Source organism: Saccopteryx leptura, chromosome 1 (assembly GCF_036850995.1).
Source record: "Saccopteryx leptura isolate mSacLep1 chromosome 1, mSacLep1_pri_phased_curated, whole genome shotgun sequence".
In the NCBI taxonomy this organism is placed as follows: domain Eukaryota; kingdom Metazoa; phylum Chordata; class Mammalia; order Chiroptera; family Emballonuridae; genus Saccopteryx; species Saccopteryx leptura.
Window position 1 is genome coordinate 4245799 of NC_089503.1, and position 13480 is coordinate 4259278.

Genomic DNA, 13480 nt, shown 5'->3' on the forward strand with positions numbered 1-13480 from the left:
TGTGACCATGGGCACAGTGTGCGACCTCTCTAAGCCTCAGTTTCCACCTCTGTAAAATGGGGGGGATAGCAGTCACCTGTATCTGACAGGGGTCCGTGAGGATCAGGTGATGGGTTCGTAAGCATGGACACAGCGCCGGGCATGCAGGAAGAGCTTACTAAGTGCTGCCAGCTGTGATTGCTGTGATTGGCGGTTCCCACATCTAAAACCTCTGGCTCTGCCTCATGGACTCACACACCACGTCTACTGCGCGCGCGCGCACGCACACACACACACACACACACACACACACACAGTGACTGCGAGGCACACAGGTGGGGGAGGTGATCGCTCATGCTTCTCCCACGTTCTGCGAAACTACCAAGGACCCAGTTCCAGCAGAACTGCCGGCACACACGACGTCCGGTGAGTTTCACATCTCCATTAAAAACTCAACATCCATTTATGTAAAGTGACAGGTACCCTTCAATACTTCACAGAGAAACAAAGGCACAGTAAATTACAAAATATTTTACCTTTCTACGATGTTTCCTTAAATCACTAGGCTGACAGGTGCATGCAAAGAAATGAAGAGAAACCAGGTTTACTACACACTTTCCACATGGCAAATCATTAAATAGAGAAGGTCAGGACAAATACACGTGAGATTTAGGGACAACATAACAGGAAACAGAACATCTTTTCACCACAAAATTTAAATATAAGTTATTCAAGATTTACTAGAGAGACACTACAAATTATTACTCAGGGAAGTAAAATTCTATCACAACGCACAAGATTAAAATAAAGCATCCTATGTAACAAAGAGCCCTAACAGTTGTTTATTCTGAGTCAAACTTAGTTTTCCTTAATGAAAAACAAGTTATACTTCAAAAGAACAGTTTAACTGATGAGGAAATTACTGTAACACCTGTTATAAAACTGAAGAAATCTACTTTTTGTTGATCACCTATTGAATGTTAATGTAAAAATCCTTACCTAGAATTTAAAACGTCTGAAAAGTAAATTTAGCGATTGAAGCAGGGAACCCTCTGAAAACATGTAAGAATAAAAGCGAGCATAATAGCAGGTAGGATCTTTCCATCCTGTAATTCCTGAGATTTACATCGGAAACAGTGCGCTGGCCCTGGCCGAGCAGCTCAGTTGGTTAGCATCCCCCCAACATGCTGAGGTTGCGGGTTCAACCCCCAGGCGGGGCGCGCACAAGAAACATCAGTGACGGCAGGGAACGGGTGGAACAACGAATCAATGTTTCCCTCTCCTAATTTCTCTCCCTAAAAATCAATAAACAGAATTTTAAAAAGGAAAAACTCTACTGAAGAGATTAATTGTGCTGTTCACGAAGCTGGTGAGGCCGACAGTCTTGAATTCAAACACCACACCAGAGCGCGTCCTGTCTGTGCCAGGCCCTGGCGGCTGGCTCTGTGCATCAGTGTTGAGCTGGTGCACTGAGGTGGAGGGTTTGATCCCCGGTCAGGGCACACAGAGAAACAGCCAGTGAGTGCACTACTGGACTGAACAACTAAGTGAAACCACCATGTTGATGCTTCTCTCTCTCCACCCCCACACCAAGTCTCTCTAAAATCAATGGAGAAATGTAAAAAAATAAAGATTCCATTAACCCTACACTTAGTAGACTGTGTCTTTATATAAGAAAACTTCACTTTTGAATCACGCACATCCTACAGGATTTTTGTGGTTGTTTTTAACGGAGAGAGACACCATGCAGGAAGGGAGAGAGATGAGAAGCATCAATTCGTACTTGCGGCATCTTAATTGTTCATTAATTGCTTTCTCATATGTGCCTTGACCAGGGACTCTAGCCGAGCCAGTGACCCCTTGCTCAAGCCAGTGACCTTGGTCTAAGCCAGCGACCATGGGCTCAAGCCAGTGACCAGGGGGTCATGCTGATGATTCCACACTCAAGCTGGATGAGCCAGTCACCTCGGGGTTTCAAACCTCAGTGTCCCAGGGTGACATTGTATCTACTGCGCCACCACTGGTCAGGCCACATCCTACAGTTCTGGGTACAACCCTGTAAGCCCTCTCCGTCATGCCTGTAGCCACACCTGCGAAACAGTGACCCAGTGAACATCCCCGCTATCGGGGGAAACGGGACGTAAGGAGAAGTGAAAAAGGCGGAAAACACTGATGAGCGGAGACGGAGTGTCACGCTCGGGGCCCACATGCCGCAGTCCCTCGCCTGGGGTGGAGGCTGCAGTGCGGGGCGGGCGGGGTGCGGGAGGAGTGCACGGGGGGGGGGGGGGGACCGAGGTCTGGATCGACAACGATTAAACACAAGGACGACACAGGCGAGCAAAATCAAAGGAAGCAGACACACGGCCAGCAGGAAAACACAAACCGTGTCCAATCCCTGAAAGAAAACAAGCGTGAAACTCAAGTGAAACGGTCAGAGCGAGCCACGTGGCAGCTTGGCGGGTGATGGGTGTGCCCGGCAGGGCTGGTGGTGACAGGCGCACAAGCAGTGCCACGGACGCTGGGCGTGCCCTGCGGTCTGCGTGTCACCCGATGGCAGCCGCCCTCCCGCGCAGTGTCCCTCGTGCGCAGGCAGAGGTGCTGGCCATCTGTGCCCACTTGCACTGAACTGTCTATGCCTAGAACACGGACACATTCCTCCTCGAACCTGCCCGTGTCTGACGTCACACGGGAAAAACTCTGATGCGTCCATGATGACATGCTAATTGTCCTCGAGTGTCAAGTTAACTGGTCTCTGCTATCGTTGAACGATCAGATACTAGCTGGCTTCAAAACCTGTGACCTCTGAGCATAACAAACACAAACAACACACCGGCTTTCTCCCGGGTGACACAAAGAGCGTGTTCAGGGTCCAAGACCAAGGCCGTGGGCTGGGGGCGCAGCGGGGGGCGGACACTCACCAGAGTCATGACGCCCAGCCTGTCCACTTCCCGAGCGGGGCTGTGTGGGATCCGGCGCGGGGTGGACCGGCCGCTGCTGGGCGGGGAGGAGCCCGCGAGCGAGGAGGCGGGGTACGGGGGGATGGAGCTCATTGATCTAAAACGACCAAGGTTGTCCAGGCTCCCGCTGCCCACGCGGCTCTCGATCTCCTCGGCCCGCTGCTCCGTGCTCTCCTTCTCCTCCTGTATCAACCTGCAACGACACGGCAGGCCGTTCCTCCTCCGTCTGCACACACACGTCGTCACCAGTGCACCCAGGGACGGCGCTCCGACCCGGGACGCCTCAGCAGAGAGGTTCTACTTTCATCTTCCCAACAGGCTGACTTTCCGAACCAAGTGCGACCCCCACCGAGCCTCCCGGCCGCTTCTGGTCACTTGTGTCTGCTGTCCCTCCTCTGCACGCCAGTTCTGACAGGCTCGATGGGCTTCGTGCCGTCACAGCCCACGGGTGCCCTGTTCTTAGAGCAAGGCCGCACGCTGACTGATCAGGCGTCTCAACCGCAGAGCGGGAACTCTGCCGCCATCAGTCAACCTACAGAGCAATCGGGAGTTCTCCACCCAATCCCTCATAAATGACAACGCTGAATGGATTTTTAAGGTTAACTTAGAAGAAAGTATCATTCGACGGAGTTCTAGAGTCACGTCGGCCATGCTGCATTCCTCTCAAGTCAATGGGAGTGCTCTTCCCTTCATCAACAGTGGGCGATTATATGGCAACTTTACTATTTGTGCGAGTAACTACTCTAACGTTAAAATACAGAATCCTTGCCTGTCCTGTGGTGGCGCAGTGGATAGTGTCTACCTGGAATGCTGAGGTCCTAGGTTCAAAATCCTGAGGTTGCCAGCTTGAGAATGGGATGACAGACATGGGATGACCCTGTGGTCACTGGCTTGAGCAAGGGGTCACCGGCTCAGCTGGAATTCCCCAGGGCAAGGCAAGATTAAGAAGCAATCAATGAACAACTAAGGCGCCGCAACTACAAGTTGATGCTTCTCATCTCTCTCCCTTCCTGTCTCTCTCTCTCTCTCTCTCAAAATCAGTAATACCAAAAAAAAAAAAAAAAAAAAAAAAAAGATGTCTACCTCTTTAAAAAAATATACGGGATCCCTGTAGTAAGTAGCCTTTCCAACCGAAGCTCTATTCATAAGCCCTGAAAGTAGTTTTCTGTTCATTGACGTCAGTGGGTGGAGCTCACCATTTATATCGGCCACTTTCTGTCTAAGGAGGCCACTCTGCCTAACAGCACCTGTGAAAAGTGACGCTGAAGCGTGGAACCCTGCCGGCCCCACAGTGACGGGGTCCCTTCCCACACGGGAGGTGGCAGTCTGCACAGCACAGCCGCGGGCAGGGGTGCGGCTGCCATGTTGGCCGTGCAGGGACAGCTGTCCTGGATCCATGGCTGGCTTACACGCATGTGGCCTCGGGACTGACCGGGCGTGTGGGCTGCATCAGGTCTAACACAGAGTGGGCCTCCGGGCACCCTGGTCACACTGCCGCACCCAACACCCAAGGCCTCCTGAGCCTGAGCAAGCCCTTCGGATTCTACCCCTCAGCTGGCCCCATCTTCTGCAAACTTGTTGCTAGAGCCGCTACTGATGAGATAGAAAGGGCGCAAACACCCCTCACCACACACGGTCCTACAAGGACCCAGTCTCCACAACACAGTAATTTAATGCAGCAGAGGAGGAGTGTGACGGGGCTGTGCTGACCTCCGTCCTCAGGACTGGGGGACCCCACTCTGGAACCTCGCCCCATCAGCGTTCAGACCTGGGGGTCACTCAGGATGGAAGGGGCTGGTAAGGAGCTGTCCCTCTACTTCCTCCTACGTAGTCACCCTTCACCAGCGTGGACTCAACCCTGACCCGTCCTGGCGAGTCCCGCCCCGCAGAGCAACCCTGCTGCTTCTCACTCCCAGGGCGCTGGCCCACGACCTCGCCCGGCCCTCCCACGGCGCCCGGCCCACCCACGCCTTCCCGCTGCACGCAGGGTTAGGGAGGCCCGCTCCTCCGCATTCCCAGTGGGGCGCTTGGTGGTGCCCCGCCAGCGGTCTCTGGAAGCCCAGCATGCTGCTATCCGGACGCGTCCCGGGGCGCTGAGCTCCCCTGCAGTGCACTCCAGCTGTGTCCTGAGCTTCTGGGGGGTGGAAACTAACACCCCTCACCCTTCCACAGTATCTTACAGAAGCCAGTGTGCCAATGCCCCCATCATGGAGAGCAGGCCCTGGCTAACTGAATTCTATGACCAAGGGCAACTCTAGAACTCCCAAGTTCTTATAACAGGATTAAATTTCACTATTCCAGAGCACGCGGACAACGCCGACTGCGTTTGCCCGGAGCTCCCGAAGGGAACACCACTCCCAGAACGCGCCCGAGGGCCGTGGGCCGCCACGCACCTGATCTCCTTGTTGATGGCATCGAGCTGCTCCTGAAGCATCACGGCCAGCGTCTGGGCGTCGGCCTGGCCGCCAGGGGACAGCAGGGCCGACGAGCCGAAGAGAGTGTCCGTGTCGTCCTCGCCGTCAGACGGCTCAGCGTCACTCTCAAACGCCTGCGCCACGTTGGCCAGGACGCTGGCCTGCTGCGCCCGCTCCCAGTCCTGCTCGTTGAGGGTCTGTACCTGCAGACAAGAACGCCACCAGGTCACAGCCAGTCAGGGCAACGTGCATCTACCACGGGTTTTACACGCTTTTAGGTGGAAGTCCCAAAGGTCGAAGCTGCATCAGGAACAGGGGAGGAGACAACTACCAGGCTGCACGGGACCCTCCTGCCTTCACTTGGGGGTGAGGGGCCGCGTCAGAAAAGATGACAACTAAAGACGTACACCTAGCCGCAGTCAGCCACGCTACAGCAGCGAGAACGCACCTGATGCGCTGCAGCCGGGTCACCCTCAGCTGCTGCACATTCCTCTAGCACTGCAGCCCGAGTGACCGCAGGTCCCGAGCACCCTCTCCTGAGCACAGACAGATGCAGGGGCGGCGGCACAGCAGACAGGCGCCCAGGCCGTGGATGCGCTCTGCTCGGTGCCCACGGAGCGAGTCTCCCGGGGAGCTGCTGCTCACACCCGACCCCGTGCCAAGCCAACCCTCCGCAAAAGGCCAGAACACACCACGCGAGCCCCAAAGTGTGGACTGAGTGTGCGCTGGGCGCTCTGTGATCCCGTGTGGCCTCTCCCCTCCCCTCCCCACCCCTCCCCTCCCCACCCCTCCCCTCCTCTCCCCTCCCCTCCTCTCCCCTCTCCTCCCCTCCCCCCTCCTCTCCCCTCCCCTCCCCTCCTCTCCCCTCCCCTCCTCTCCCCTCCATCCTCTCCCCTCCTCTCCTCTCCCTCTCCATCCTCTCCCCTCCCCTCTCCCCTCCCCTCCTCTCCCCTCCCCTCCCCTCCCCTCTCCTCCCCTCCCCCCCTCCTCTCCCCTCCCCTCCCCTCCTCTCCCCTCCCCTCTCCCCTCCTCTCCTCTCCCCTCTCCCTCCCCTCCTCTCCCCCTCCCCTCCTCTCCCCCTCCCCCACCTGCAGCTCAGTGAGGGTCCTGCCACCCAGAGCCACCAGAGGAGGGAGCACGTCTACACACCCTTGGCTGGTCTCTGTCCCTCCCTGAGACCTGGGCACCATGAGCTTGTCCCGGCCCTCCCGCCATCACTCCTGTCTGCGGATACTCCACTTCCTACTGGTTCATTCCCACCAGCTAAGAGCATGGCCCCTTCTCTCCTTAGAGTAACAAATCCACAAAGCTGCACCCAGGCCTTCCGGCCACCACTGTAGCTGCGCCCAGTCAGAGTAACTGTGTCCCTGGAGCTGTCTGCACCATCCCCCCGTCCCTGCCTCCCCTTCTACCAGCAGGTCTGCCCACTCCCTTCAGCAGAACCACGGCATGGACGCATGCTGCAGGATCCATCAGCCCACGACCTGCCCGGCCTGGCCGAGGCTGGTCTCACCCACGCCCCAGAGCACCCTGCTCGCCGAGCTGCAGGCTCCACCCTCTGAAACCGGAGGGCACCCGGCGCGTCCTCACCTCCATCCACACGCACCCACTCGCTGACTGCCCTGTCTCACGCTGTCACCACCTATATGCTCACGACCTTCCATCTTTATCTCTAACCACGACTGCTCTTGGGCCCAAGCTGGAGCACCCAGCTGCCTCCCTGGGGGCCCAGGACACGCCAGCCCGAGCAGGGCCAAGGCTCAGCTCCCAGCGCCCCCGCAGTCCTCCCCTTCAGGGGCAGCTCGGCCTGAGCCCTGCGGTCCTCTCCGCCAGTCTCTCGTCTTCCATATCCACCCTTCCGTGCCCCTTGCTGGCGCGACCTTACAATAGCTCCAAACGGCTAATTCTCTTCCCGCTCTGGTCTCTGCTCAAACGTCAGCCTCCCGGTGGCCCCTCACTGGCCGCCCACGTACAACTGCTCCCCACAGGCCACAGCGCGGGCCCCGGGTCTCCTCTCCCTGCTCGTTCCCCGCTGACACGGCGTGGTGGAGGGTGACTGACCGCCCGTCCCGGTGGGGCAGGGCCTGGGAACTCAGCCTGAGGGAGGGAATGCCGTGAGGGGAAGGTGCGCGGAACCCGAGACCGGGCGCTCCCTCAGAGGGACCCCTGCTGACCCCTGAACACCACGGGGGTTGGGGTGCTGACCCCCTGCGCAGTCAGAACTCCTCATGTAACTTCTGACTCCCCCCAGAACTTTACTAATAGCGTACTGGTGACCAGAGCCTTACTGGTAACACGAACTGTTTGTTAACGTATATTTTGTATGCTAAACACTGCATTCTTATAATAAACTAGAAAAAAAATATTAAGAAGAACATAAAGAAAAAAATACACTTATACTATTATACATATTTACAGATAGCCTAAGTCATAGCATTTTTTTTTTAAAGAGAAAGAGAGACAGATAGAGACAGACAGGGAGATGAGAAGCATGAACTCGTAGTTGCAGCACTTTAGTTATTCATTGATTGCTTCTCATATGTGCCTTGACCAGGAGGTTCCAGCCAAGCCAGTGACCCCTTGCTCAAGCCAGCGACCTTGGGCTCAAGCCAGCGACCTCAGGGTCTCGAACCTGGGTCCTCAGCATCCCAGGCTGATGCTCTACCCATTGCACCACCACCAGTCAGGCAGTACATCTGTTTACTCTTAATTACTATTTCAAAAGTACTAATTAGCACTGTGTTATGCTTAAGAGGTCACATTTTATCAGAATTTCCATTCTTTAAAAATATAACAAAACCACACACCTTGAAAGTAAACATTTAGCCAGAAAACGGAAAATGAGAGAAGAGAGAACACGACCTATTGATGCTATAATTCCAAAGTCTCAAAACCACAGGTGCGCAGGTGACTCGTGCAGGCAGGTGGCCAGGAGGGGACGGGGCCCTTGCCTTGGAAGGCTCATCCCGCAGCGCCACCACCCGGCCTTTCTGGGGGCGCCGCAGCACCGCGCTGCTGCTGTAGGCGTCCGCGGGACCGTCCGCCACGGGGAACCTGAAGTCCGGCACACTGCCCAAGTGCGGTCGGCTGAAACAGGAGAGAGAAAAGTCGTTAGGAGAAAACTGAACCGAGTGTGTTTGTCAAGCTAGACTAGAGCCTGTCAATTCGGGAAATGAGGAATTTCACAGAGGTCCTCAGGGAGGGTCCGTCCTTCCGCTCGCTGCAATGCCCTGTCCGCTCCCCCCAACACCCAGGAAGACCAGCGTGGCCACCGCAATGTGAAGAGGTGCTGGGGCAGCTGTCTGTGGTCCTCTCAGAACTGCCCTCAGGTCAGCATGCGTGGCGGGGGGGGGGGCACTTCCTCCCTGATCCCAGGAGGCGCACTGCGCACCACCCTGACCTCCAGTCACTGTGCCTTTCCCACTGGCCAAGCTGCACTGTGTGAGCCCACGGGTCCCCACACTCCCCCACGGGAGGCTGTCTCAGGGGCACCTGCAGGACCTGTGGCAGGAGCCCGGACCCACTGGCTGCTCTGCAGGAACTGGGCCCGGCTGCTTGCTTACAGGTCTACGCACCAGAGCACAGAGCTACGTGCCGTCAGCAGAGCAGACAGCCGACACTCTCATGGGGAGAAGTCCCCAGAACGGGTGGCCGAGCACCTGCAATGGGGACACTGAAGGAGCCATCAGCTGTTCCCCTAAGAAAAGGCCTGCAGGGGAACCGGCCAGCAGGGGAACCGGCCAGCAGGGGAACTGGCCTGCAGGGGAACCGGCCAGCAGGGGAACTGGCCTGCAGGGGAACCGGCCTGCAGGGGAACCGGCGCAGGGAAGGAGCACGATGCCCGAAGGCCCGGCCGTAGGGAGCACGGCCCCACGACCACAGCCTGGCACCAGCCCAGGGAGGGAAGGGTGGCGGCCTTCATTCTCAAAAGCCCTTACGATCTGAGGAGATCAAACCCACTCTTCCGACTACAGCAGCGGTTCTCAACCTGTGTCGCGACCCCTGTGTTCTGGTCGTTCGACCCCCACCGGGGTCGCGACACACAGGTTGAGAACCGCTGGACTACAGCAAGTTAAGGACGGCCCCCTTGCACCTGGCCGCACGGCCTGCAGACTGGGCAGGTGAGACATGTCACCTCATCTACTTCTGGTTCTCAGACCTGTCTTCAGTCTTCTGAGAAATGTCTTTGAAACGTGTAAGACTCATCACTTGTTTACTCATTTATTTTGTTTTTTAAACTTTTAAAAAATGTTTATTTTGTTGATTTTAAAGAGAGAGAAGAGGGTGAGAGTGACAGGAACACAGACCTGTTCCTGGATGTGCCCTGACCGGGGATCACACCCGCAGCCCCTGGGCTTCAGGACGATGCTCTAGACCAGGGTAGTGAACCTTTTTATACCCACCGCCCACTTCTGTATCTCTGTTAGTAGTAACATTTTCTAACCGCCCACCGGTTCCACAGTCACGGTGATTTATAAAGTAGGGAAGTCACTTTACTTTATAAAATTTATAAAGCAGAGTTATAGCAAGTTAAAGCATATAATAATAATTACTTACCAAGTACTTTATGTTGGATTTCCACTAAGTTTGGCAGAATAGATCTTTATAAAACAACTTACTATAGTTAAATCTCTCTTTTTATTTATACTGTGGTTGCTCTGCTACCACCCACCATGAAAGCTGGAACGCCCACTAGTGAGCGGTAGGGACCAGGTTGACCAGCACTGCTCTAGCTAACTGAGCTACCTGGGTGGGGCCAGACTGATCACCTGTTGGGAAGATACCAGTCCGGGACCTCCCTCCCTGCTGATGAAACTGCTCCCTCTTCCTCAGTGGGATTTCCAGCTACTGCTCTGGGGCCATGACTCGTTTCAACACCAGCTAATGGCCACGCATGCACAGAGCCCCGCACGTACCATGGACCACACACACTTCTCTGAGGTCCACAAACACCTCCTCACTCTGTGTTCCTCCCCAGGTGCCCTGCCCGCAGCTTGGCCCTCCTGGGACCGCGGCTCTCCCACAGGACAATCTCTGTAGAAGCCCACACACCTGCCTTCCTCCCCCTCCACAGCCGGGCTGTCTTCTCCTGCTGAAGAAGGTCATGACCCCCTGTAGGGTCAGACCAGCACGCCGAGCCCACGGCCCCGCTTCCCCTCACTGCTCTCAGCCCACGCCGGGCTCTGTGATGGGTCCACTCCCGTGTCCACAGTCCCACCCGACAGGAAACCGCCGGGTCTCCTTGAAACATACCCCGTCCCCATGCCGTGTCCAGTTTCTCCTGCCCACGGTCTCCCAACGGCACAGCCACGGGGGACGCTGCCACCCCCTCCTGCAGCCTCTGCACAGCGGAAGCAGAGCTCCACGCTGGCGCCTTTCACTTTCCGTACCGCACCGTGGGCTGGCCCGCACACCCAGACCCCTCTGTCGTCCTGGCTGCCCCCCCCTCAAGCTCCCGCCCAGCTCCCCACTGTCCCCTCTGTTGTCCTGGCTGCCCGCCTCTGCCCCCTTCAAGCTCCCGCCCGGCTCACCGCACCGTTACTTGAACTCCCAAGACCGCATCCCCTGTCCCCACTCCACCACAGACTCCCCTCTAGAACACACCTCCAGCTCCTTCAGCAGGGGGTCCGCCCTGGCACAGACGGCACGGGCCACTCCACACAGGAGGCGGCCTCCCCGCCACCATGGCCCCCGCCACAGCATGATCCTGTGCGGTCTCAGAGGCAGAGCGGAGTGCCCAGCCCTGCCTCTCTGTGCCCGTCCTCACTGATTCTCCTGTCTCCCTTAGAAGGAGATTCAGCCCTGGCCGGTTGGCTCAGCGGTAGAGCGTCGGCCTAGCGTGCTGAGGACCCGGGTTCGATTCCCGGCCAGGGCACACAGGAGAAGCGCCTATTTGCTTCTCCACCCCTCCGCCGCGCTTTCCTCTCTGTCTCTCTCTTCCCCTCCCGCAGCCAAGGCTCCATTGGAGCAAAGATGGCCCGGGCGCTGGGGATGGCCCTGTGGCCTCTGCCCCAGGCACTAGAGTGGCTCTGGTCGCAACATGGCGATGCCCAGGAGGGGCAGAGCATCGCCCCCTGGTGGGCGTGCCGGGTGGATCCCGGTCGGGCGCATGCGGGAGTCAGTCTGACCGTCTCTCCCCGTTTCCAGCTTCAGAAAAATGAAAAAAAAAAAAGGAGGTTCAGTGGGGCAGCCACAGGTTGCCCAGAGCACCCGATACCCTAGACCTGCAGACGCAGAAACAGCCGGACGGGCCCGAGAGTCGTCCTCAAACGTCTCACACAGGAGCCTGTCCCTGTAGCTGCCCGCCTCAGTGACCCCTGCTGACGGTTCACTCTCGGGGTTCACTCATCACCAGGGATGTGTCAGTCCCTCGGTGAGAACGACCACATCCAGAATGAGGAAGGACTCCAGGTGGCGGGGCCACTCGCCACGTCCACTCCCGGCCAGGCGCTCACCCACCCCGCCAGCAGTCACGCTCCAGGACTTGAACGTGACCCATCATCCACCTTCAGACTCGAAACACATGGCAAGTGCTGCAGCAAACGCACGGACGTCAGACAGTCCCTGTGGCTCACTGTGCCATCACTGCCTGCCATCCTCACCCACACGACGAGCAGAGCCAGGTGTCCGGGCCCAGATGCGAACTGCTCGTCCCCGTCCCACAGCCGAGGTGCCAGTCCTGCCTTCTGGGCTGACACTGCCCTCTGCCCTCCTGCCTGTGCCCTGGGCTGGCCCACGAGCTATAACCAGTGACAGTTCACACGGCCAAGGACGTGCCCCCGTGCGCACACGACGGGCTGAGATGTCACTGTCACTGGGGAATGTCATACCTATGGTGAAGGGAAGCACCTCTTAGCCGCATCTGGTCCAGTTCAGCCCTCAAAGCTTCGATGTTTAGTACCAGCTGGTCCTACAAAACAGCAAACGACACACACTGCCGCAATCTCGGGCTTTGAAATTCTTCCCGTTAAATGTGCTCAAGTGTTGAACTTAACCGCAACAGGTTAACGGAGCAGCTAAACATTTTAATTCTGAGAAAATTTTCTCCAAGAGTCCTAAAGCAAACACACACCCGGACACCACGTCAACTTTAGAAATCCCAACGAAAACAGGGCACTTCTCGTCACAGAAGAGCTTTCTGAGGAGACACACCAAGCCATTCACAACGGTCGCTTGAGGAAGCGGATCTCCTCGTGGGGAGGCGGTGGGGGCGATCAGGTCCTGCACACGCCCCTGTGCTATTTCACCATCTTACTTCAAGCACACCTTCGCTCACCTGCCTGTGCAGGCTCGACCTCCTTTCTGTACACGGCCAAACAGTAAGGCTGACCAAAAACTGCTTACATCGCCTGACAGGTCTGTGCTGTGCTGTGCTGTCCCATCAGGCTGCTCTTCTGGCTGCACATGGCGACTCAGCTCTCGAAATGGGGCTAGTCCCAGCTGAGATGTGTTATAAATGTCAGATACACTGGACTTCAAACTTAATGTAAAAAAATAAAGCCTGTGAGGGAGCTCATTAGTTTTCAGGTTAATTACATGACAAAGTATCATTTTGACTATACTGAGTTAAATAAAATTAATTTCACCATAGCCAGCAGAAATGTTTAGATGACACACGTGGCCCATAGTGTGTCTTTCTGTTGGCCAGCTCTGTTCTAGATGAAAGGTTTACACTCTGGCTTTCACAAAAGCCAGAAAAAAAAGCAGAGTTCTGAGCCACGCACACCGCCAGACCCAAAGCCCACGGGAGCAGCGGACCAGCCACAGTCTCTCTCGACTCCTGCCCAACATCCGAGGAATTACAGTAACCAGGGCTCGGCTCAGACCAGCTCTCAGCCAGCTGCTAGACGGTTTAAAGATTTAAGTACCTTATCATGTTGAGTCTCTTCTAATTGCTTTTTTGCATTTTCAACTTCCCGTAATAGAGAATTCTAGAAAAGATACAGACAGTGCTTTAGTGTTGACACTTGGAAATGCCCTACGTAGTCTCACAGCATCCTGCGGCTACCTTTCTGTTTAAAGTAACAAAGGAATGTCCTACTGAGCAGTGCCGTGCTGCCAGAGTGAAACACTGACCATGAGGCCAGAGTGACTGTTCATAATGCTTTGCACATGTATAATCTACTTCTC

At 56.3% G+C, this 13480-nt stretch overlaps 1 protein-coding gene across 10 annotated transcripts in view; it reads right to left on the reverse strand.

Annotated features, from left to right (window-relative positions):
* Nucleotides 1–13480, reverse strand: part of PPFIA1 (PTPRF interacting protein alpha 1) — an 89580-nt gene that overhangs the window by 21654 nt on the left and 54446 nt on the right. For 6 of the 10 annotated variants that reach the window (XM_066381528.1, XM_066381621.1, XM_066381352.1 and 3 more), the window contains 6 exons: nt 13219–13281; nt 12181–12260; nt 8302–8437; nt 5330–5553; nt 2898–3129; nt 516–545 (listed from right to left, as the gene is read on the reverse strand). In XM_066381528.1, the coding sequence (XP_066237625.1) occupies nt 516–545; nt 2898–3129; nt 5330–5553; nt 8302–8437; nt 12181–12260; nt 13219–13281 (765 nt within the window). The remainder of the gene's footprint in view (nt 1–515; nt 546–2897; nt 3130–5329; nt 5554–8301; nt 8438–12180; nt 12261–13218; nt 13282–13480) is intronic. The other 4 variants (XM_066381438.1, XM_066381860.1, XM_066381995.1 and 1 more) reach the window with 1 other exon arrangement.